The following is a 25,043-nucleotide window of genomic DNA, read 5'->3' on the forward strand; positions in this document are numbered from 1 at the left end:
TCTGCCCCTCTGGCTTTCCAAGAGCTGGGGTCAAGGTGGGCGCTCGGCCGCTTCGGCGCCTTTGTCCCGAGATGACTATCTTGCTGCTCGCTTAAAAGAGACTTACGAGAACGCTCTCAAGGCTAAGAGGCCTAAAATTAGACGTGGCATCTGTGTTTTGGTTTGCAGGCGGGCTTAAAAAAAAAAAAAAAAACCCGATTCCTGGCTGCTTTCGTTCTTTGCCTGCTTGGAAGAGTGAAGCAGAGTCGAGGCAGACAGGGCGCTGGGCTCTTAAACGATTGCAAAAGCGCCTCGGCTCTCTCAGGACGTGGCTGCCCTGCAGGGCCAGCACATCTGCAGGTTTCAACGTCTGTCTGTGTTTTATGGGGGTACCTGCCATGCATGCGGATCCCCTGGGATCAGCCGATTGCAGCTGCTGCAGGGTTCTGCCCTCTGTATTTCCCAAGAAATGCTTCCAGCCCCCAAAACGACAGGTCCAGCCGGCCGTGCCTTGTGTCACAAAATGGAGCATACCGGCATCAAGGCACCGTTTCCCGTGTCTCTGCCGGGCCGGGACGCCCCGGGCTTGCCGTAAGCGTGCCACCGGGGTTGGTGACAGCATGGCTCGCTGTTCATCCCCGCTGCAGTGTCCTGCCCCAGGTGTGGGCAGCTGGGAGCCGTGGGCACGCACGGCCGTAGGGCAGCCACCGGGGAAGGCAAGGCCACGGAGCAGGAGGACCCGGCTGGGCCTTAGCCGCTTGCTGTGGGATGCTGAGGAATTTGCCTCCGCGTTGCCTCTGTTGCTGAGATCAGGGCTAAGAGTGCCAAGAAGACCATAGATATGTGAAACCCTTGCTATAATTTGCGTGTTTACTCTTTATGAGATGACTCAAAGCTTGATCTGCTTTGAGGGCACGGGGAGATGATATTATTGCGTAAATTGTGAAGTCTCTAGAAAACAAGTGGTTTGCCAGCAGAAAAGAAATTTTGCAGATATAACTTACGCCCGTTTCCCAGACATAATAAGGAAAAGCATTTTTATGCCCCTGCAGCTGTGGCTCTGCAAAGGTTTGGTCTTGGTATAAACATGCCTAAGAATAAAACAATTCTGCCAGTAAGTTCTGGCACCAGCTGAAGTTCCCACCTAGGCCAGCCCAAAAACCCCACCGCAGGCTCTCGGCAGCTGCGCCGGGTGCGGCGCGAGAGCTGGCACGGCTGGTGACGCACAGCCACCGCGGCAAGTCCCGGCATCCTCCTCCGGCTAGAGGGGACGCTGCGGGGCCGAGGGCGGGAGCTGCTCCCTGGGTGGGATGTTGCTCTTTCTTCCTCTCTTCCCCATCCATCCCCAGGGCCGCTGGGCTTTGCCGAGAGGAGGAGGGTGCTGGTCCACTCGGGGAGGTGGGGGAGGCAGGAGCAGTGGTCCTCCCAGGGGCAGCGATGCTGCCTTTTGCTTTGCTGCCTGTGCCAGCAGGTGTTGCTCCGGTGGCGTGTGCCTCCCTGGTTGGCTGCCACCGCGAGAAGTGTTTTTTGTGGTCTTTTTCCATGCTGGATTCCTCCCTCGTCTGCCATCTGCCCGTTTTCAACTCACTCTTCATCCAATAGAGACATAAAAATGCAGAATTTGTGGCACCGGTTTCCGTAGCGATAATTCCACTGCCAAATAAAGTGGGGAAAATATTATGTGTTTTAAATATCTGCATCTGGGAGTGACTCCTGACATCCATCAGCATTCCGGCTGGGAGCCTTCCCGTTGTACTGGTGGTCTGAGGTCTGAGCCGGGCACAGGGAGCGCTCCGGTCTGCAGCCCCCGTTTGCACCGACTTGTTCTTTGGTGGAATAACTGGGATTATCAGACAGTTTTCCACGAGTTCCCGCAGGAGCAGTGGCGGATGCCATCTCCAGCTGCAGAGCCGATGGGGCGGTTCGTGGTCCGTCAGAGGAACGCTGTTAAGCCCATGTTGCAAGTGGGGCAAGGTGTGGAGCCATATTCCCACTTTCTCATCAGGGAAGAAGAGTGTGGAAGCCCGTGTTTACTAGAGTCTGTGAAACTCAGGGGAGGTCAGTAAAATATAATGGTGGGTGGTTCACGGGTTTTGCTGGCGTCTTGGAAGAGGTCAAGCTCCCAGCGGAAGGCAGCACCTCAGCACCGGGAATTCCCTGTGTGGCTGAACCAGCTCCCGAAAGCAGAGAAAATCCAGTTTATTCAGCCAGTTCAATTCGAAGGCTGGTCATTCAAAACGCAGACCTACTCAGAGCTGAAAAAGCCGGAAAATGTGAGAGGTTTTCTCCCAACCTGCGTAGAGAATGAGGCATGGGACAGGGGTATCCAACCACTGTAAAATCTTGGAGATCCCTTAGGAAAGGGCCAGTCAGCAGGGTTTGCAGCTCACAGATAAGCCTGACTTGGCTTTAGTCAATTGATTTGAAATACAGTCTGCTTTGATAAGTTTAGTTCCGGCTTACCGGAAGAGCAATTTAGAATGTTCACATTTCCATTGAATTTATGGATCCATTTGAATGCAACTTGACGCGTATCACAAAATATTAACCCAGCATCTAATAAATAAGAAGTGTGTTGTACACCATTTTCTAAGTTATAGAATGGAAAATCAAAAGTCACGGCAAACTGTATAGTTGCTTCAAAAAAAATAAAATATAAATGGGTATTTGCTAAAAAGGAGAAGGCTCTTGCTAACAAAAAGAACTGTCACATCCTCTGCAGAAGGATCAGCATGGCCCCTATTTAATGCCAAGGTAGGGAACATCACTGAATGCATTCTTTAGGGAAAATCACTGCAAAAGAGAGACATAGGAAAGATGAAAATAAATTACTTAAGTAGAGGGATCCTTGTTGCCAAATTAAATTCTGATTACATTAGAAGTTCTATATGGTGTTGATTTAAACCAGCCCACTTTTGTTTTCTTTTTGCAGTACCTCATCAGAGCTAGATGAAGGTGCTGAGGGGACCACAAGGGAAGCTCTGTTCCAGCAGGCATCCTCCTGCGGGTGCGGGCGAAGCTGAGCCCCTCGGTCCCTGCCCAGGGATGGCTGGAGGGGTCAGCCCATGCTCGGAACGGGACACCACGTCTTGGGGTGACCCCCGGTGTGGGGCTCAGGGGGGTTGAGCATCTCGAGGGTCAGTTGCCCGATTCTGCTGCCCGCGGGCTGGAGGTGACGGTGAGCGCTCTGCCGACGGCGCCCGGAGGTTTCCCGTTCTCTTTTAGAAAGCCAAAGCTGGTGAACGAGGCTCGTGGTGCTCATCCTGCTGCCAGGCTGCAGAGGAGATGCCCGTGGGCTGGAGAGGGGCTTTCTCCTCGCCCGAGCGCAGAGATGAGCAGGGCGTCTGCATACGGCATTGCCAGCAGTGCCCCCATCCTGCCAGCGCCCTGCGTACCCGATCGGCTCTCCCGCCAGCAGCTGCTGCTTTCAGTTTGAGGCATGACAGTACTTTGTGGATTGGCCAAGTGATTTGTGGAGATACCTCGGGGACCAAATGGCCGGTTCACATGAGGCTGCGCTTCTGGACACAGCTCCGTTTGTGCTGGCCGACGGCCGGCCTCTGCAAACCTCCCCTTATCCCTCAACCCTGCCAGGGAAAAGGCTGGGAGCAGGTATTGTTCTACAAAGGCTTTGGGAGCAGGAGCAGGGACCACTTGTCTCATTTATAAACACAGTGATGGCATTAAGGTCCATGTACTACAAGAACAAAAAGAGCATTAATCTGCACGTGAAGGACGTGTGGAGAGGGTAGCTTTGGTCTTCTGCCCCAGGCTGATCTCTGTCGTTGCATGAGCCTGGCAAGCCCTGGGAGAGGACGGGAATTCCTGCTGAGAAACCCGCTCCTGCCCCGGGATTGTCACCCCAGCACTGTTTGAGGCTCCTGGAGCCGTGCTGCTGGCACGGCCGGCTGCGGGTCCGGCAGCCTCCCATCCCCCTTCCCAGCCCCGTGAGACATGGGCTGCCGAGGGGTGGCCCTGGCCAGTGGGATCAGAGCTGGCGCAGGCAGGGAGATGTTCTGTTCCTCCGTAGATTCACACTTCAGACCTGAGTGTTCTGAAAAGCTACCAAGAAATTTGCATCACCTCTTCCAAAGCATTTAATAAGTATGGCTTATTTTCAAAGAGGGAAAGCGTAATGCGGGAAAGCCAGCAGGTCGAGGGAGGGGATTCTACCCCTCTGCTCCGCTCTGGGGAGACCCCACCTGCAGTGCTGTGTCCAGCTCTGGAGCTCCCAACATCAGAAGGACATGGACCTGTTGGAGCGAGTCCAGAGGAGGCCACGAAGATGCTCAGAGGGCTGGAGCCCCTCTGCTGTGAGGACAGGCTGAGAGAGTTGGGGGTGTTCAGCCTGGAGAAGAGAAGGCTCCGGGGAGACCTTAGAGCCCCTGCCAGAACCTAAAGGGGGCCTATAGGAAGGACAGGGAGGGTCTCTGGATCAGGGACTGTAGCAATAGGATGAGGGGTAAATTTTAAACTGAAAGAGGGGAGAGTTAGATGAGATCTCAGGAAGGAATTCTTTGCTGTGAGGGTGGTGAGCCCCTGGCCCAGGTTGCCCAGAGAAGCTGTGGCTGCCCCATCCCTGGAGGGGTTCAAGGCCAGGTTGGACGGGGCTTGGAGCAACCTGGTCTGGTGGGAGGTGTCCCTGCCCAGGGCAGGGGGTGGCACTGGGTGGTCTTTAAAGTCCCTTCCAACCCGAACCATTCTAAGATTCTATGAAAAGTCTTCCTATAAAAGCAGACCGTTAGTATGTGGTACTACAAGCCTGAGGTACCCCGCCAAGTACAGTAACAAGCAGAGGAGATGGGTTTGAGAATGGAAGATTATAGTGTGGGCTAAACTAACTTAAAAAATATTAGCCAGGACAGACTGTTTCCTTGGGAAATAAGTCGGGCTCTCTGTGCACCGAGGACACCAAGGTCTTGTCCTTGGAGGCTCCAGGTGACTCTGCTGTCACCAGGACGATATGGTGTACAGCGCTGACGACCTCGGGGGTGCTCGTCAGGGCTGAAGCCTGCTTGCATTACTCCTGTTTTGCTTTTTGTTCCCTTCGTGATCAGGTGAGTTCCCATCTTATATAACCTTGCAATACGCTTATGCCGTCTCTTTTCATGGATACCTTCTCTGTCTGGGGAAATCAAGTGTTTCATCTTCTCTAAGCTGATTTACTTAAGCCACTCCCTGAGCTCGCTGGCTGGAAATCAGCTTTTGAGGCAGAAGTTTTGGTCTCAGTACTGTATCCAAAATACAGAGCCCGCCTGTGTGATACAGAGCCTGCAGAGTGGCTTTGCGTTTCAGGTATAGCATACTTGCCTCCTTTCACCTTTTTAACCTTATTTTCTGCATCTTCCTGAGGGATGACTGGAAGGTGAGAGCCAATGATGGTCATTAAAATCAGGAGAGACCCCAGTGGTTTGGGTTGTGATGTGGCCTCTGCTGTCCATCCTGTGAATAAGGGAGGGACTCTTTGTCAGGGAGTGGAGCGATAGGACGAGGGGTAACGGTTTCAAACTGAAAGAGGTAGATTCAGATGAGATATTAGGAAGGAATTCTTTACTGTGAGGGTGGTGAGCCCCTGGCCCAGGTTGCCCAGAGAAGCTGTGGCTGCCCCATCCCTGGAGGGGTTCAAGGCCAGGTTGGACGGGGCTTGGAGCAACCTGGTCTGGTGGGAGGTGTCCCTGCCCAGGGCAGGGGGTGGCACTGGGTGGTCTTTAAGGTCCCTTCCAACCCAAACCATTCTGTGCTTGTATAAGAGGTGTGGGGTGGCTCGGTTTGTCGGGGTGGCGGTTTGGGACTGTCACCTGGGTGCCAGGGCAAAGGCCACCCATGGGACAAAGGGCGGCCGGCTTCCAAGCAGCTCCGGGCTGGAGCAGCGAAGGAATGCAAAAGGAAAAAGAGCCGTGGGCTTGCCTGGACCTGGGCTGGTGGAGATGGGGCTTCAGCTACGGCTGGGACCCAATGTGTGAAAAATAAACTGCCAAAATAAGTAAATAGAGCATTTGAAAAGAAAAAAAAAAAGAAAAGAGCATTTAATTTGGGAGATTTGAGAATGGGTTTGTGCAGCTGTGCTTGTTGAAGTTATTCATGCCCCCAGGGCCGGGAGGCAGCCGCTGAGCTGCTGCCCTCTCTGCTGGAGAGCCCCAGGCTGCTGCTCCTGGGAGCTGCTGGTGGGAGGACCCTCTCTGGTGGGCGTGCTCGTTCTGCCTGCCCTCACTGCCAGGGATGTTTGGAAAAACCTCTTGTCATCTGCTAATGTTTATTTAAATCCAATGAAGATCAAGTTCCCATATGTGTTTACCACGGACGCGTCCCTGTTGTTCGCGCTGTGCACCATGCTCTGCTCTCTCGGAGATGCTATCTCACCTCTCCGCCTCCAGCGGTTATACATGAAAACAAGGCATGGTCAGTTTAGAAACATATTCAAGGCTATTTAGAAAAAAGGAAATAAATTCAGTGTACAAGGCTGCGTGTTTATAGATTAAAGTGCTCAAAGCGTTTTAACAGATGGGATGCTTTAAGGTTTCTGTGCAGGCTTTGTTATCTGAACCGGGGCGGCTTAGCGACTGTGGTTTGAAGATTCAGTTCAGCTCGGGCTGAAGCCAGTGGCAGTGAAACGGGAATGTGCGAGAGGACACGAGGCTCATGCCTGAAATGAACAGCCCCGCTCGTGGCTGAACGTGGGTCTTGCCCCTCGATGGGAGTCACAGCCCTCGGTCCAGGCAGGAGCCACACAACTCCGTTGATGGGAAGCCGGTTATTTTTAATACTGTGTTTGAAAATGTCGTGCACAGATGGTACCATTTTAAATGCAGCATTTACTACTGATAACATCACAGTATCGCAGAAATGACAGTACTTGAAATGACCGGACAGGATTCTGTGTCATCCCGAGTTTTTGTGCGAGTGTTTATTCAGTTCATGGCTCGGTGTCTTCTCGAGCGTTATGGCCGGGCAGATTTTTAGAGACAGCATGGTAAAGGTGCAAAAGCCACCAGCCTCTTTCTCCAAAGGGCAAGGCGTGCTCCGTGCTGGGGATTCCCAGCTGATGGCTGGTCGGGCTGGGATGAGCTGGGCTGCGTGGCAGCCGCTGTGGGCGGGCAGGCAAATCCCAGTTAGGGATTCTCCGACGGCCAGCCCAGCGTTTGCAAATCCACCGCGTTGTGCTGTAGCGGATATGTTTCTGGACATGGCAGCTAAACCCCGGAGCGGGTTCCAAGCCCGCTGGTGCTAACAACGGTGCTGAGTGGTTTCACGCCGTGAGCTGGTGGCACGAGGAGGTCGTGCCAGCCCGGAGGGCACAGCCGTGCAGAGAACACCACGGACGCCTTCCACTTCAGCCTGGTGGGTTGTGCTGCTGCAACTGTTAGCGTGATTTTAACACGGAAAGTGCAGTCAAATTTAAGAGTGAGGGAGGTGGAAATTGTGTTTGTTCAGTTCTGTCAGATTGAGGGAAAACAGAGGGAGTGTGAGGAATCTGCATCGTGTTATATTAGCGTGGTGAACTGCTTAATGAATTAATCTTATTTGAGCTGGTAGGCAGGGACTGCAGAAGCCATGCAGATAAAAGCAGCAAACATACTTTTTCGTGGTTTGTCTTTGGAATCAGAAGTTCTGGGCAGGGGGCAGTTGTGCCTTGGCTCCTCTTGGGTAGCGTGTACCGTCTGTTGCTGAGACGGAAACTTTCTTTGTGGTTTGTGAGAAGTGGTTGACTTTTCTCTTCTCTGTGATTGCCCTTGGTTTTCTGGCTGTGTTGTGAAATCTGGGCTGTTGGGTGAAATCTGCTATGGACAAGTGCTCCCACTGCAAAAGTATGGTTCCTACTCTACAGAAATATTTGCGTGTGGCAGGAGCTCAATAGATTCTATTCGTTTCCTTAAAGAACCCTTCTGAAATGACAGTAAAAATCTTCCTATGGCCGTAAGAGAGATACTGAGGTTGTTTTTTTCTCCCTGCTGAAAACCGCTGTGCTCCTTTGTGAGCAGCCCTGACCTTGGCCTTCAAACTGTGTGCCAGGGCTGGAATCTCTGCCCGACGTCACTGCTGCACCAGTTGTGTCTGCCCGTGCCGCGCTATCTCCTTGCTTTGGGTTTCGGAGGCAGTGTGACACTTGCCATATATTGTGTAAACTACGGTCACGTCTTCTGGAGCCCTAGGCAACGCGCTCGGTGTATCAGCAGGTACCGACAGAGTGAAAACTTCCGCTTGGGGGAGAGCTTTGGGCAGCCCATGGTGAAGCTGCTGCCGAGCCACCCCTCCGGTCCCTTGCGGAGGAGCTGCTGGTGGCTGGGACACCCCCTGCAGGGGGGAGTCCGGGGCTCTGCCCGGAAAGCTGCCAGTCCACACACCATTACAACCTCTGTAAACCATCTTTTTTGGCTCATTGTGGTGTTATTACCTACATATTTTGAGAACGCCTTTAAAAGGTCTCTTGGAAACTAGAAAATAGATCACTAAAGGTACCATTATCACAACTCACGCCGAGTTGCCTATGTTTTCAGTTTTATTTTTCTTACAATTTTACCTCTAAAAATTAAAAAAGAAAAGGCAAATTGGCATCTTTTTAAAATCAAGGGCGTTCCTGGGCAAATCCTTCTGCTCTGTGGACAGTGGCTGCCAGTAATAGAAGTGCAGGAGTGAGCTGGAAATCGCGTTGCTGCTGCCGGGCTCGGCCTGGAGCCGAGCCGCTCCCCAGCTGCCGAAACATCGAATCCTGACAGATGCTTCCCTGTGCAAACCCCGAAGGCAGGAGGGTTAGACCCGTGACGAGCGTGTCTCACAGCCAGGATTAACCTTCAGTGTCTGCCAGCTCCCTCTGATTTCCATCCGTAAGCGGGTGGCTGGGGGTGAGACCGGCCGAGCACACGGAGGTTTGCGAGGATAGCCTGAGCACCTCTGGGATGCTCTGCTCAGCACCCTTCGCAGGCAGATGCACATGTATAGCTACTCTAGATACGTAGAATCACAGAATGGTCAGGGTTGGAAGAGACCTTAAAGGCCACCCAGTGCCACCCCCTGCCCTGGGCAGGGACACCTCCCACCAGCCCAGGTTGCTCCAAGCCCCGTCCAACCTGGCCTTGAACCCCTCCAGGGATGGGGCAGCCACAGCTTCTCTGGGCAACCTGGGCCAGGGGCTCACCACCCTCACAGATTTCTTCCTCATATCTCATCTAAATCTCCCCTCTTTCAGTTTAAAGACGTTACCCCTCGTCCTGTCGCTACACTCCCTGATCCAGAGTCCCTCCCCATCTCTCCTGGAGCCCCTTTAGGTTCTGGCGGGGGCTCTAAGGTCTCCCTGGAGCCTTCTCTTCTCCAGGCTGAACCCCCCCAACTCTCTCAGCCTGTCCTCACAGCAGAGGGGGTCCAGCACCCTGAGCATCTTCTGATCATCACACATCCATGAAAGCGTATTTCTACTTGCACAACTCTCCTCCTGCAGAAACCGCTATCTAAAAAGCTGTTGAAAATTGCTAACCTACTTTGCAGCTTTTAAATAATTAAGCCTCAAAAATACTCCAAGGTCTTCCAGGGGTCCTACTTCTCTCATCGCAACAGCTGCTACTGTGAGAGTCACTTTTGCTCGTTTCCAATCTGAAATACATAGTGCAAAGAGTAGGGAAAGCACAGTATGGAAGGCCTTATGGAAAAAAAGAAATTAGCCCTTTTCAGATTTCTGATTGCATAGAGGGGAGAAAAAAGGTAGCAGGTCGTTTAGAGGAAAGGTCTGGTACTGCTGGAATCTAAAAAATTGCTGGGTAAGACAGACATTTTTAGCCAAACTTTTATATCTGCTGCTGGTTGTTTCTTAGTAGCGTCTGCTCTCCAATAGCACCTCACAGCGAGTGCCAAGGCTGCGTAGCGTTGGGTGCTTGTGCAGACGTGGCACGGGGGAAACGGGGGGTGTCCTGGGCTGCTGCTGGGGATGGGACAGTGCGGTTGCACTGGGAAGACAGGCGGGATGCTGGGGGGTGAGGGAGGGAGATGACTGTTGCAGCAGGACCTAACTACGGCAGGTGTGCTGCAGCCAACTGTGTCTCCTCCGTTTAATCACTAATTCGAGAAAAGCCTTGGAAATTGAGATTGTCAGGAGACAATCTCAAGGAGATTGTTGGCAGGAGAGTTGAGCAGCATCTACAGATGAATCACCGATTCCGATTGCTGCTGCTAAAAAGATGAGAAATCACTCAAAATGTTTCTTGCCTTAAGAAGAGAGGATAAAATTGCTGCTCCGGTTATTAACCTACAATTTAGGTAGGATCTGCATAGCTGTCATATGAGGAATAGAAGATAGCAGCGTTCTTGAAGGACACAACCGACAGCAAGATCAGAGGAGAGAGGTGAGCCCGGGTTTTGATCTCACCAATAATTGTCCCATTTCGTGCTTTGTTCTCAAGGTGCGAGGGGCTCAGAAAAGACAGTCGTACTTCAGCAAAGAGCCCTGACCTGTGTGAAAGGCAAACCACAGCCGGATTCTGGTCACAGACTTTTAAGCTTTGGTTGAAATTAAGCATCCCAGCTAGTTCACATAACAACAGCAACGGTCCCTTAAGTCCTGTCTGCACCTGAAGGTATTTTTCAGCCTGTGGTATGATTTAAACCGGTCAAATATTGGCTCCTCATCTGTTCTTGAGGAAACGCTTTTTCTCATTTAAAACCTCCCTCCCCTCAGTTTCTGTCTCTTGGGAAGCAGAGCAAAAGGGAATGTGGATAGTCTGGACTAAAGAAGCCACTCTTATTACCAGAATTAAAAGAGCTGAGCAAAAGATGATTAGCAGGCAGCTGCCCCTACACGAGTGCATCGTTGTCCTTGCCACAGCTCTCCTTCAGAGCGATTGCTCTTTAAGCTCTTCCACTATAAGTAGTTTTAATCCCGATGTCTGTGTCCCACTGCTGCTTGTGCTGCCGGATCTCCCCGGGTTTTGGGAGTAAGTGAAACAAGACGGGGGAGAGGTGGGGGTCTGCGGGGGACCCACCGACTGCCCGGGTGCCTGCTGCAGCCTCAGCCCGGCAAGCGCGGGGCAGCGGTGCCCTGCGTTGTAACTCACTGCGGAGATGGAAATCCCAATGGAAACGCTGGTGGTTAGCACTGCCAACACACATATCTTTCCTTAATTAAACCTCAGTGCTGCCAGCTGCTCTTTCAGTGTGTGAGATGTCCCCTTGTGTCGTGCCAGGACGGGCAGAGCTGCCGGCGGGACACGGAGAGGCTGCCACGGGCAGAGGGGCTGAGAAGCAGGACAGCAATCCCTTGCCCTGGGGTCTGCGTCAGTGTTTCACCCCTTTTTCTAAAAGTTGCGAGGCTTTTAGGAAGATTCACGGTACGGGTTCTGCCTGCCATCTCTCCCAGGACTCTCTTCTGTTTCAGTGGATTTTGGGTTTGTTCACGCTGTGGACCCAACTGGGGCTTTTTGGAATATAAAGATTTTTTCTAAGTCCCAGCATTGTCACATTCTCTCTTAATATAACTTGATTTCTGAGAGCTCACCTGCAAGCATTCAAACAATCCCAGAAACCAAAAGCAGATCTAATTTTGACCAAAAAGTTGCAGTGACCTGCTTGCTGACTATTAGAAGTTAATTGCCTCATCCAGTGTTTTGACAAAAAACCCTATTTTAGCAAATAACATGCCATTGCTCCCCATTCTCCCTGGACATGCATTGACTTGCAGCTCTGATAAGCACCTCTCGTGCTGCCATGCCTTCTGAAGAAGCAGCTTCTCCACAGATCTGATCAAACAAGTGTGTGGCAACGAGTGGCAGGAGGGAGGTGGCAGGAGGGGTGCCAGCCAAGAGAAAAGGATTTGGGCATGCCAGATGGAAGGAAGCATGAGGAATATGCAGTTGGATAGGAGGGCTGGCTCTCGGAGCATCTCGATGCTGCGGTTGACGTGGCTGGTTGGCACTACATCAGTCTGGCGCGTGCGGGAAGCGTGGCACTGGTGGGTGAAGTCCTCCCCCAAGGTCCTGGCTCATGGGGACTCGGTCCCACATTGTCAGCACCATGGGAGCTACGGGCTGTGCTGGCTGGGGAGCGGTAGGAGGGGTGGAGGTGGACCACCGCAGTCCTCTCGTTGCGCTTGGCGCCTGCTTGGGTTGTGCCTGGGCTGCAGGAGGCTCCTTGTGCTTCCTCAGCAGGACTTGGAAGAGGTTTGTGTCAAAACTGGGGGCTGGGGAAAGCAGCAACAGGCAAAGATGGCCCCAGGTCTTCATGGGAGTCCATGCTCTGCCCCTGCTGACATCTGGTTTCCATCCCCATCCTTGTTCCCAGCTATGCAAACTGAAAGCCCAAAATGGGTCGTTCAGGCTATTGAGCTGGCGCGTGGAAAATGTGAAGCTCCGTAATCCATGCTGACCCTCTTCCAGCATTTAATCGTATTTATTATAAGACAGATCCTGCAACTTTTATTTTTGGCTCTGAGGCTTGTTTTCACCATTCGGTGGTTGGCAGCGCTGTGCTCTGTCCATGGGGCCATCCCAGGGCAGGGACCTTGGTGGCACTATCCCAATGTACCCCGTGTGACTGGGAGACGCAGAGGCAGTCCCTTTAGTCATGGGATGGGTATAAACAGGAGTCTACTTGGGCACATTCACAGCAAATGTTTTATGTTTTCACCAGAGGCGTCTGGCTGGTTTTAGTAGTCACGTGGATGAGCAAGGCATCCTGGAAGAAAGTTCAGTCCAGCCATTGCTGGGTATTGAAAGAGGGAACAGGTAGGAAAAAAGCAAGAGAAAAAAGCAAGAAGAAAAGAATAGCTTAAGGGAGTTTGGTAGCTTAGGAAAAATTAGTTTGTTTAAATTAAGAATCAAAAGGATAAATTAATCTGTATTGAAGCGACAACAATGACTTTAATGGAGTGGGATCACATAGCTTAATGAGCATGCAGAGTCCTTTTTTGATGTACAAGCCTCACTATTGAGGCCAAAATTGAAGCCAACAGCCAGTCCCAGTCGTCTTCTCTTTCTAGGCTGTGCTGTCACTGTGCCTGTACTTTGTCCCACATTGTACTTAGGGGCAATGTCAGGAGGAGCACCCCAGCATGGTCTTCTGCATGGTCAAAGAGAGATTTGGTTTAGTCATCTCTTGCCTCCTTTCTGATCAGTGCTTGACTTGTCCCATCACTGAAATTTTGGGTTTTGCCATGAAAGTTCTCCCAAGCGCCGTCTGCTACGCTTACCCATAGCTTGTCCTGACCTCATTTGCTGACCCTTTCCCTTGTTCTCGTTCTTTTATGCTGCAGATTGGAGACCGGCCATGAACATGTCTTGCCCATTGACTATTACTTTCCACCTCAGAAAACTTGCCTGATCTGCGGAGATGAAGCATCTGGGTGCCACTATGGAGCCCTCACTTGTGGTAGCTGCAAAGTCTTCTTCAAACGAGCGGCTGAAGGTAATGCATACGGAGAGAGGAGGGAAAAATCACTCCCGCCTCCAAGTGTTGGCTTTCTCTACCAAAGTAGCCTAAGAGTCAAGTTCTACTGACCCAAGTTCTCTCATCAGCAGTCAAATCATTAACATATAATGTGCTGGAGGCATTTGCAGCGTCACGATATGTTTTCCTCCTGTTGAAAGAGGTTAAACAGCCTTGCTCTGGGGAGCCTGCCAAGCCAAGGGGACTGAGGCAAGAGTGGTGGGGACAAAGTGTGGTGGGTTTCTAAGGTCTCTTAAACTAGTAAAGGAGAAAATTCAAGGATAAATTGATTTCTTTGTCATATGTTTGTCATTCCACGTGACAGATTGCCCTCAAAAAGTAGCCAAACCAGTTTGCAAGACAGTCCTTTTCAATGCCTGATTATCTTAGTGACCTAGTGAGACCCCGGAGCAATCAGTGTCTGCTTCTCCTCTTGACTCTCAAGGGTGCTTAAAGTTCCCATCATCCCTCCTGCGATCTCAGACCCACAACTCCAAATTTAGGGGATGGTTTTCCTCTCCTGCATCCCTTTCAGAGGGTCACTTCTCTCAATACCTGCAAAACGGCAGAACCGCCTGTCCAGCAGGAGCCATGCTCTATCCTTGGTGTCCATGATCCTTCTCCTCAATCCTTGAGAAAGCAACTTCTTCACGTCCAGCTCTGTAGTGCCAGGCTCTCCAGAGATAAGTGTGAGCCCAGATGTTCCCTCTCAAGAGCAAGGTCTTTTCACCATCTTTCCTTGGTAATTAGCTGGTAGAAGGACCTCGCCCAGCCGTTTCCTTGGGCTGGGGGTCAGCAATGTCTGGTTACTATCTGCAGTTAAGAGCAATGATTCCTTGGCAGCAGAGTGAGTCTCTGTTGTAGAAGCCTAACTGTCTGGTAACGTAATGTGCGTGTAAATCACACATCTGACTTGTTTTCTGGAGTGATGAACCAATGCAAATCATCATGCTTCCTCGGTGCTAACACAATTTATTCGATGCACTAGCACACCATTGGCAATCGGTGTTACAGTCCGTGGGCATCCATGGGAGAGGGAGACACGGTGGTTCCCAGACGGTGGCCAGCAACAGGGGTGGAGGCTTCTGTCTCTGGCTTGTCTCGCCGTGACCTTTCCCTCCCGCGCCTTACGTCACCCCTCTGTCAAGCGGAGGTCCCAAACCGATGGGTGCTCACCTGCCGTTGTCAGAGCGCTGCTTCTAGATTAATTCCAGCATTATCCTGCGCATTTTCAGAGTCGCATTTTCCCGCGTTGATCGTGCATGCCAGGAGTGAGCTTGCCAGCACTGGTTCCGTGAAGAATCGGGGCTGTGCCGTAGAGGACAGCATCCTGTTGCCATAATAGGACAGTCAAATAATATTAATAGATAATAAGTTTGGCATATTTTCCCCAAGTAAATCATTTACAGATATGTCTCTCTGCTATACGCTAATTCTGTGTAAGGCCAGATGGATTGGCTTGTACAGCCAGAGTAAATAACAGATGCTTGTTTAAGTCAGCAAGTTACTGTTGATTTATAGTAAGTGGAGTCTTGGCTCTCTCTGTCAGATAAAGCGCTGATGAACTACCCCGTGTCAGCTGGCGGGTCCCGCAGCGATGCTCCTCCTTTTACACCAGGGTGGGCTCCGTCTGGCGGGCGAGCGGGCGGGGGCTGTGAGATGTGCTGGGGGAGAGGGGGCGGCCCGGCTGGCTGCGCTGTTCTTAGGCACATGCTGTGGGGTCGTTTCCCTCTCCTGACTGGGTTACGTCATTAATCTAAATCGTATTTATGCCTCTTCTTAGTTTTTAAGCCTCGTGGTATTGCAGGGGGTTGGAAGTGTTTGGTTGCGTTAGGCTCAGGCTGCAGCAGCCCTTTGCCTTTCCCCTGGGTGAGACCATGGGGTGAAGCGCATCCGCAGTGAGGGGCGGCAGCGGTGGGGGGACCTGCCTGAGCGTGAGGTTTCACCTTACGCTTCCCTGAGGTACATGGATATAGTCTTTATTTTGGGGAGGAGACAATAAATCAGAGTCCTTTATAAATATTGAATGCAGGGTGGTGGTAGCTGATGATTTATATCCTAACTCTTGGTGATTTTCCAGCCAGACCTTTCCTTTTTAAAGTTGAAGAACAATATTGAAAGCTGATATTTCAGCGTGTTCTCATGTTTTAAAGTCCATAAAATGCACCTCTGAAAACCTTAGGTCACCTTTTGGAGACTTTTTACAACAGCAGATCAGAAAGCTTCCCCGATGAGGAAAGAAACCTTTTCTTCTGCCTCTGTTACCATCCTGTTACTGGTGTAAACCAGCAGCCTCCAACGCGTCAGAGAAGCAATGGACTGGGAGCTGAAGAGCAGCACAAACAGATCACCTCGGAGGGAACGGAGAATAGCTAGACATGTAGTTTTTCTTTTATTATATTCTTTGCCTAATATAATACTGAACTTATTTGGCAGTAATTCAGATATATTTAAGAAGGCTTCTAGGGGGTTAGAAAGGGAAAAGATTTATGACCAAAAAAAAAGTTTCGACATTGATTCCTCTTCCCTTTTGAAACACACTGAGGGATTCATGTGGTTTCCAGTAGAGAAGATGACTCCTGCTTTGATACAATTTTTGACAGATTTGAGGGTTTTTTCAAGCTCAGGTTCCCTTGGTTCTTCCCGAAAGATGCTGGAAGAGTTAACAGAAAAGGCTGATCTCTTTCTGTCAGCTCTTTTGATTTATAGACTATCTCAAAATGTCCAGGTTATATATAGGCAAGCTCTAAAACAGCCTGCGGATTCTTCAGCTGTGATGTGGACTTCTTCACTTGCGAGATGGCCAGCCTCATTTTTGTAATCAAACCGGGCGTTTGTCTCTCCCTTTCTGTCACCCCCTTTGGTGTCCGAGCGTTGAGGGATCCAGAGAGTTGGGGCTCGCAGCTTCTCCTCTGCTGCCAGACACACTCGCAGCCTGCAAAGGAGGGATGCCTCCTTCTTTTAAGTCCTCTTTCTCCTGCAATAACAAAGATTTGGAAAAGAAAGAGTGCATCCACCTCAGCACAGATTTTGCTTTTCTTGATGCGAGTAGGCAAGGCATCACTTTGCACAGTAAGGGTGGCCTCAAATGAGTTGAAGACATCAGGGTTTGGTCCTCGTGGTACCACAGTTGTCCCTGGAACAGAAAAATGCTTCAAACACGACACACTTCCAAATCAATTGGCAGTCCAGGAATTCCTGTTGTACCATCCCATCCAGGAAGGGCATCGGTTTTGTGTCCCCTGCATCCACCCCTGAAAAATGGTAGACCTTCCTCATCCCTCCAGGACTGTGTGAGACCTGGTGGCTGTCTTGGCCAGTTCAGAGCTGCCTCGGTGCAGCGTTCCTGGCAGCGCAGGACTGGGGTGCTTTAGGCTGTGTTCCTGATGGGGCTGCCTTGAAATAGCAGAGAGCTAAATGAAAAAAATAACACGGCATTTGGCAAATGTCCTAGAGGGCTAACAGCCAGACTGCTGTGCAGTCTGTCCCGATTCCCTTTCAGTCACTCTCTATACGGATTATTGTTCTACCTCCTGACCTGCTGGGGATTAGACTTGCGCCGGAGAAATGTCTCCGGGCCAACTCAATGGTTTCTTGCCAGTTTCCAGGATGACAAGTTAAAGTTAACTGTTTTCCAGGACCCTCACCATGTTTTATAGTTCTTCTTATTCTCGTGGCCGGTCTGTCAGTAAGTGAAAGAGTTGCGTCTGCAAAAGACTTCCGTGGTGCTGCAGCACCACGATGCTCCTGCTGCAGTGGTGGGTTTCTCACTACCCTTTGGGTATTATTGGCCTTAAAAATCCACGGGAAGAGCAGACTGTGGAATAAGCAGCCCTTGGAAGGCTCAGGCCCTCCTGGCACAGCCTGCTGGCTGTCTCCCGTGTGTCTCCCTGCCAGGTGGGATTGCTTCTCTCGCCTCTTGGTGTCCACAGACCACCCCGGCGCAGCAGTGCTTCTCTGTGGGTGACCTGGTCCGTGGCCACCGGGTGCCCGGAGAGGTGGCCGCTCTCTGCGCTGTGCCATGAACGGGCATCTGCTCGTGGCTTCAGCCTGCGCTCCAGCGAGCTGTCGGTGAAGTGTCAGCCGTGGCATTGGTCGGAGCCTGAAGCAGACAGTTTGACTTCAAGCAGGCTCGTGACTTCAAACATTATGGGTTTGTCTTGTTGCCAGAGAGCTGAGCAGTTGAAACCTTTTTGCTTGCAGGATTTGCAGTCATATGAGGAGAGGCTGAGGGAGCTGGGCATGTTTCGCTTGGAGAAGAGGAGGCTGAGGGGAGACCTCATTGCCCTCCACAACTCCCTGAAAGGAGGTTGTGGAGAGGTGGGTGTTGGCCTCTTCTCCAGGTGAATAATGACAGGACCAGAGGAAAGGGTCTGAAGTTGCGGCAGGGGAGGTTTAGGTTAGATATTAGGAAGAATGACTTTACTGAAAGAGTGGTCAGGCACTGGGACAGCCTGCCCAGGGAGGGGGTTGAGTCACCATCCCTAGAGGTGTTTAAGAAACGTGTAGATGTGGCACTTCAGGGCATGCTCTAGTGGCAGAGATTGTGGGGGTTTTTTTATGTGTGTGTATGGTTGGAATCGATGATCTCAAAGGTCCTTTCCAACCATGAAGATTCTATGATTCTATGATTCAACCATCTTTAAAATAAAGCCATTTCAGTTTGCACAGTCCTGTAGTTGTTTGCTTTTAAAGCTTGTCATTTAGCCTTGGCTTGCTCCGGGCTTCTTGCTCGATTGTCTCTTGTAGCTGTTACCTGCTCATGCTGTTAGTTCACCAACATCTGTAACTTCCATGCTGGCGTTTCTCTGGCTGGCTAATGTTTTCACTTTCAGACCATCATTCCAGGTTCCCTGGAGAGCTTCCCGCCTGCTCTTCCCACAGCCAGGCTGCCTTCCCAGCCACCGCAGGCTGCTGTAGTTGCTGCCCTGAGAAAGAACTGGAACTGGTGCTAAAGCTGCACGCCGTCACTGGGGCTGGATGCTTTCCTTTTGTTTTCTTTACTCTTCTGGTTAATACAGGTGACTATTAAGAAAACGGCCTTGCAAAGACAGTTTATTAATAGTGGCTTAGTCGTTTTTACAGAAGAGCACTAGAGACCCTGTGGTTAGAGACCCTGGAGGATTTGCTTTCTCAGAAAGCTTGGCCTTACCCCCCAGCTGTTATAATTTGGTTTATGCCCTGAAATACGAGGATATATCTCTCTTCCAAAAGGCATTTAATTCACAGTCATAAATCTTACTCCAGATGTTTGCAGAGATTAGATTGCTTTCTGGAAGAGAAAGCTATTCTAAGCACAACAATTCATGTGGCAACAGGCACTTAGTTAAATAACTTTTCTGGAGTGAGCAACTAGTCTTTCTCCATAAATCTTTATTTTCAGTCGAGGCAGGAGAACTGCTGTTCCCCTACTGCCTCTGCTCCCGACGTTCGTTGCAGGTGATGAGCAGGAGTTCTCGGTGGGGGCAGAGGCATCTTTCTGCCTGGTGTGGAGGGGGCACAGGAGGGAGCCGGGGGTGGATGTTCCCAGCGAAGGGGGCAGTGGTACAGCAGCATTTAAGGGGGGACCTACAGCAGCCTGCAGGAAGCTCGCTTGCACAGTACTGATCTCCTGGGATTCCCGTGCTGGTCTGACAAAGCAGAGGGGTGCTGAGTACCTTTGTGGCTTCACTTCTCACCTGCATGTATGGCAAACAGTGTCTGGAGTGGCAGGGGAGGAGAGGGGGCTTCCCAAGGCATACATTTGCGGTGTGGAGAAGAGGGGACGGGCGCAGGCAGTTCAGGACGGTTGACTTCACCAGGGCAGCAGCATGGTGTGGTCCCTCTCCCAGGTCATGGATTGCTTTCACAAACGGTATCCCCAGCTGGGTTAATAGTGATGAGGGCACTGGGTTTCTCCCAATAGTTAAACGGGGAATCTCTGCATCCCTAGGAATTAGGACAAGATGAAAAAGCAGCTTATTCTCATGCTGAGCAACAGCAGGCTTATGAATAGCCTTTGCATGACTGTTTGTTTCCCTTTTTGTTAATGGCTAACAGCTTAAAATAAACGGTGCCAGGCTATGCATGTACAGTTAGCAGAAAATCGATTCCTGCCCCAAAGAGTTTATTTTGTGAACCAGGAAGCAGGCCCTCTCTATTTCAGCAAAATCACTGTACCGTGACCGTAGGGTGAGTTGTTGAATGCAACTTAAAAGCTTGCATTCATCTGAGCCCATCGGCAGGGAGGTAAAGTTGTCATAAGACTCTTCAAAATGTGCCGGATTCGTGCATAGCGATCCGGGAGGGCCGCGGGCGCTGAGGACCTGCCTGGTGGGATATCGCTCCCTCTCCCTGTCCCTTCCCAGCAGTGCCAGAGGCGGCGGATGCCGCTGAAGAGCTGATGGATGGGGAAACAGCACGGCTGCCTCATCGGGCAAGGCTTGAACCTGGTCCCCAAATCTCCTCCGCCCCCCGCTCCCCTCCTGTGGGTGCCCACAGGTGCTGGGGGGGGGACAGAGCGGGGTGGGGGACAAGCCTGCGTGTGGGGATGCTGCCCGGAGCGTGGCGGGGAGGAGGGGGCTGGGGCTGGTGGATGTTCCTCCTCTTGGAAGAGGAATTTAGATAGAGCTGCGCCTGACGCTGGAGCGTCCTTGGGGAGCTCGGGCAGTGACTGTGCCGCCTTCCCGTCCTAAAGCCATTCACAGGAGAGGCTTGACCTTTTTAAAGATTTTGAGCTATTATTGTTGCAAAAAATGCTGTAGTTTAGACTAGAGAGGCAAGATAGGGAAGGAGCAGGAGCCGACGGGCGAGGGGAGAGCAGGAGGGTTGTGCAGATGCTCCAGAGCAGCATCGCTCACAGCAGCCCGACAGCCTTGGCCAGAGGCTGAGTTGGCCCCGTGAGCCGGGCTTGAGCTTTCCCAGTAGTCCCAGCCCCAGCCATTTTGTACTTGTGGTGGTTTTGATGGGCTCTGGAGCATTCCAGTGTCAGCCGTTGTCACGAGACAGGAATCCTGCAATGCAGCTGGAGGGGAAGGAGAGCAAAATCACCTTACAGCTCTCCATGCCCATGCCTGAGAAAGTAGGGCGTCCATTCTTGTTTGATGCATGCACGTAAAGAGGTCGAGTGGAGAGCCTATGGCCTTGGCACTCGTTTCCCATAGCACAAAAATAACTCCATGTAACCCAGTTTCCGCTGAAGTTGTTTATTACTCAACCTCCTCAATGAACTGTTGAAAGGGAGGATGGTGCTTGTATTCTCTGGGATTTGGTGTAGTCACTGCTGCTGAGGCTTGACTAAGTGTCCTTAACACTGGTAATGAGCCAAGGGAGGGGGACGAGAAGAGGTGCCGATGAGAGTGGTGTTAAAAGGGTTTAGCGAGGTATCACGTGCTGCAGGTAATGCACTCTTGCCCCATTATGTCTCCAGTCTTAACAGCGAAGGCACTGAGGGTGGTGTAGTGATCAGCTTTTAATGGGGACGATCCCAAGAAGTGCAAACGCATGGTGTTTTTGCAGCGCTTTGGCGTAGCCCCATGCACAGGCAGCGTGAGGAGGAGTGGATTTATACGCCGAACTTTATAATGACTTTTCTGCGACCCTGTGATGAGGGGCTGCAGGAGGGATCTTGCAGCTGGCGGCCAGCGCTGGGGAGGAGCGGTGGGACCTTCCGTGGGTACCCCAGGGCGCAGGAAACAAAGCTGCTCTCTGGAGCAGGGAGGGCGACGGGGAAGCAACAGACGGGGCCGGTGAGGTCTGTGATACTGGGCTGCTAAAAATTTGCCGCTCTTTCGGATTCCAGAAGTTGTGGTTATGTGTGTGGGGGAGGTGAGGAGCTGTGAAATCAGTGCCCCCAAATCAGTGCATCTCCTGTCAAAACTGGTACATTAAGCAGTTAGATTCAACCTCATCCTTTTCATGGATCTCTGATGACTCCAAAGGGCTATTTCTATAAGAATATAGAAAGCAGACGCTTGCAGGATGATAAGTAAAGGTTAAGCTAGATATAGACTGATTTCCCATGTCGGCTGCTTACGCAGAGTCTGTGAGGTGCACAGCTCTATTATTTACTGACAATGGTTTAGTTTGGAACGGTATGAAGAGCAACAGAGAAATCCTGATCCAGTAAACGTGTTCAGACTTGACAAGAAAACAAAAGATGAGTCAGGAAGGAAAGTTAATTCTCGGCACGTCTAGCCAATGAGGCGGTGGAAAAAAAAAAAAAAGATGAAATTTGGAGCTCTAAGGGCTGCTCTCTAAACAAGTGGAAAGGGTGAGTCTAAGATACCGGTTAATTTGACAATAAGTAACTTCTGAATTTTCTGCAAGCCCCCCTAAACCTGCTGCTGCTCAGGGTCTCTCTTGCAGGGAATCTCAAGGTCCCAGTTTCCTGATGGGTTGCTGTGGGGCAGCAGCTCCCCATGCAGTCGGTTCCCCAACCCCAGTGTCTGTAACCTGCAGACAACAAGCCCGATTAGGATTAATGGATGGCACAAAAAAATACTGCAGCCCCAAAAAGCACTGTAAAGAGAGTCGTGGTTGTAGAGGGAAGGCCACTGTCTGGGGAATACATTCAGCAAACTGTAGGTAAGTGCCGTGGCAGGAGGATCACACTGTGTTTTGAAGGCGTTCCGTGAGAAAAACAGCTCTTCAGAGCAAAAAGCCAAGCAATAGATGCATGACATTTAAAAAATGAGAACCAAACTATCCGTATTTCATTACTTTTTAATTGCTGTTTATTGACTACCTCTGCTGTGCTTAATAGTGCGGAGCAGTTTTTCTCCTTGGGCATCTTGGTCTAAAAGCCTCCGCCGTGTGCCAGTCAAGAGGAGCAGTGCCGCCGGGCAGCCGGCAGGGCGGGCAGAGGAGGGATGCTGAAGTATGGCAAAACAGCAGTGACCGCATCTGCATTTTGGGTAGCCAGCTCTCGTACAAAGCGTGTGAATCTGCCAGTGAACCACTCTTGTAGCAGCAGAGCTCTTTTCCCAAAAGATAGCAACTTCCAACTTAAGTTTCCTGCTGAGGGGTGAACTGGGAAACCAGCACTGATATGGTCCTCTCCTCTCCTCTCCTCTCCTCTCCTCTCCTCTCCTCTCCTCTCCTCTCCTCTCCTCTCCTCTCCTCTCCTCTCCGTTCTCCTCTCCTCTCCGTTCTCCTCTCCTCTCCATCTCCATTCTCCTCTCCTCTCCATATCTCCATCTCCATTCTCCTCTCCATCTCCATATCTCCATCTCCATTCTCCTCTCCATCTCCATCCTCCTCTCCTCTCCTCTCCTCTCCTCTCCTCTCCTCTCCTCTCCTCTCCTCTCCTCTCCTCTCCTCTCCTCTCCTCTCCTCTCCGTTCTCCTCTCCTCTCCTCTCCGTTCTCCTCTCCTCTCCTCTCCATCCTCCTCTCCGGTGATACCGAGAAAGGCTGAGCCCATTTCTCCTTGTAAAACCTGGTCTGATCGGTACCCATCACTCATCTGCCATTTCTGCTGATGTTTGTAGGTAAACAGAAATACCTCTGTGCCAGCCGGAACGACTGCACCATCGACAAGTTCAGGAGGAAAAACTGCCCGTCCTGCCGCCTGCGGAAGTGCTATGAAGCTGGGATGACGCTCGGAGGTACTGTCTGAATAATGTCCCCCGGGTCCTTGCGATGGGCTGGGGACGCCGGGCTAATCCTGCAGATAACGAATGTACTTGGTATATTAATGATCAGTAAATGTCTAAATAAATGAGGCTGATGGAGCGTAATGAGCTTGGGGAAACATTTGCAGGTTTCTAGTACCAAAACGGTGAATTTCATTAAACTTTTGTTTGAGTTTCAGGAAACATGCTTTTTAATTTAAAACCTTGTTAATCTGAAAAAATGCCAATGGCTGGGTAAGATGGGTTCTCGCTCACACCAAAGCCTCCTTCAACAGAGCAATCCCATTTTAAGATCATTTTTCCTAGGCAAGAAAGGGGTATTTTTCTTTATAAAATTACAGCCCCGGTGTTTTTCTTTGCTGAATGGAAGTTGCTCCTTGTGTCACTGGTAAAGATCCTTGTTACCGTTTGTTCCAAAACCTGTAGCTCTACCAAAACCTGTCAGAGTGCCCGTATCCAAAATGTGAGGTTTTCTGCTCAAAATCTCAGAAGATACAATGTAGCTCAGTGGGTGGCTCGTCTCTGGGTGCATTTGATGTGAGAGTGAGGAAGAAAATACCTTGGAAAACAGAGCTGATGGACCTGAGCCGTGATGAAAAGGCCCCTGACAGCGAAGCGGAGGGGAGTCCCAGGTGATGCAGAAAGGAAACCCACTGGCAGCATCAGCACAGCGTGGTGGGAAGCAGGGAGCCCTGGCTAATTAACTGGGCCAACATTTTAGTTTAAACACTTCCACCATTGCTGGGATGGGCAGTGCCTCCCGGAGCTGCTGGACTGCTGGAACATTGTCTCGAAGAACTTGCTGCCGGCAAGGTTCTGGTTTGTTGCTCATCGAGGAGCAGCGGTTATCATTTTATTTCTCCCCAGAATAGTTGTTACAGCTCAGGCACCAACACACGCGTGCGGTCGGCAGGGCAGCAGGGAGGTGCCCCATCCACCTGGTGTGACCAAGCAGGCAGTTTCCTCGCTGGAGTTACCGGGGGGTTATCTCCGACTCAGTTCCCCAGTATCTGCCTCACCGGTTCTGTCCCCAGCCCCAGTCATCCAGCCCGACTGGGAGGGAGCGAGGGCAGAGGAGCCTGTCCCGGCGCCACGCCTGCCCGCGCGCCTTCTGGCAGGAGTTCCTGATGACAGTCATTTTCATGGCTGTTTGTAGCCGTGGCTTCCCAGTGGAAGCAGGGAGACTCCCGCGGGACACTTCCTTTGTCTGCCTGGGAGGGTCGGAACCGGGATGTCACCACCACCCTGCCCATGGGTTTGCTGGGCTCCCGAGCCGGGGGACAGGGGTGAGGAGCCAAACCCAGCTCTCCCGCCTGCAGCCAGCAGATGGGCTTCATAGCGGCATCCAAAACAAGTCCTTATGCTTATTTTGAAGTCCTCTTTTCTGGTGAAATTTCCTTAAGTAAGAGAAGACGTACATCAGTGTAGCCACCTTCTGCAGGACACGCTGACAAAATTAATGCTAATACTGATAGTTGTCGTCTCCCCCCCCCTTTTTTTTTTCTTAAGCTCTTTGGGTCACCCTGACCTGTTCTGCCTCGTCTGTTTTACATTTGTTTTGAATGTCGGTTTAAAGGCAATTGTTAAAAACATGCATGCTATGAGTTTGTCCACAGTTATTTCTCCCACAGTAGAGAGGCAGAGCATTTGAAAATGCTTCCAAGCTCCAAACAGTTGTTTTTAGCTGCCTGTTAATTACCAGTCGCTTGTAGGGTATAATAGAGCCGCCTGTGACCAGCAGACCTGCAGCTCTCAGTATGTTTAATGGGAGGAGGAGGTGACACACACTGAATACTTTATTTAGGACTCTCTGCTTTGGCACAGAGTGGCAATATGTCGAAGCACTTCATTATTGATTGAGATCACTCTGACCTGCAAGCTGAAATCCATTAAACAGAATCTTCTCTCCTGATCAACAGTGTAAAGCCTAAGAGAAGGGGGGGAGGGGGGGGGGGAAGAAAAAACCCAAACCCCAAAGCGATAATGTGCCAGTTTCACATGCTCGGTTCTGCTGCTGCACTGTCCTGCCTCTCCCACAGCAGTAATTC

At 51.1% G+C, this 25,043-nt stretch overlaps 1 protein-coding gene across 1 annotated transcript in view; it reads left to right on the forward strand.

Moving 5' to 3' along the window:
• AR (androgen receptor) overlaps nucleotides 1-25,043 on the forward strand; it is a 65,513-nt gene that overhangs the window by 18,300 nt on the left and 22,170 nt on the right. The window contains exons 2-3 of the mRNA XM_054215298.1: nucleotides 13,211-13,362; nucleotides 22,852-22,968. Coding sequence (XP_054071273.1) covers nucleotides 13,211-13,362; nucleotides 22,852-22,968 — 269 coding nt within the window. The remainder of the gene's footprint in view (nucleotides 1-13,210; nucleotides 13,363-22,851; nucleotides 22,969-25,043) is intronic.

Source organism: Rissa tridactyla, chromosome 9 (genome assembly GCF_028500815.1).
Source record: "Rissa tridactyla isolate bRisTri1 chromosome 9, bRisTri1.patW.cur.20221130, whole genome shotgun sequence".
Lineage (NCBI taxonomy): Eukaryota > Metazoa > Chordata > Aves > Charadriiformes > Laridae > Rissa > Rissa tridactyla.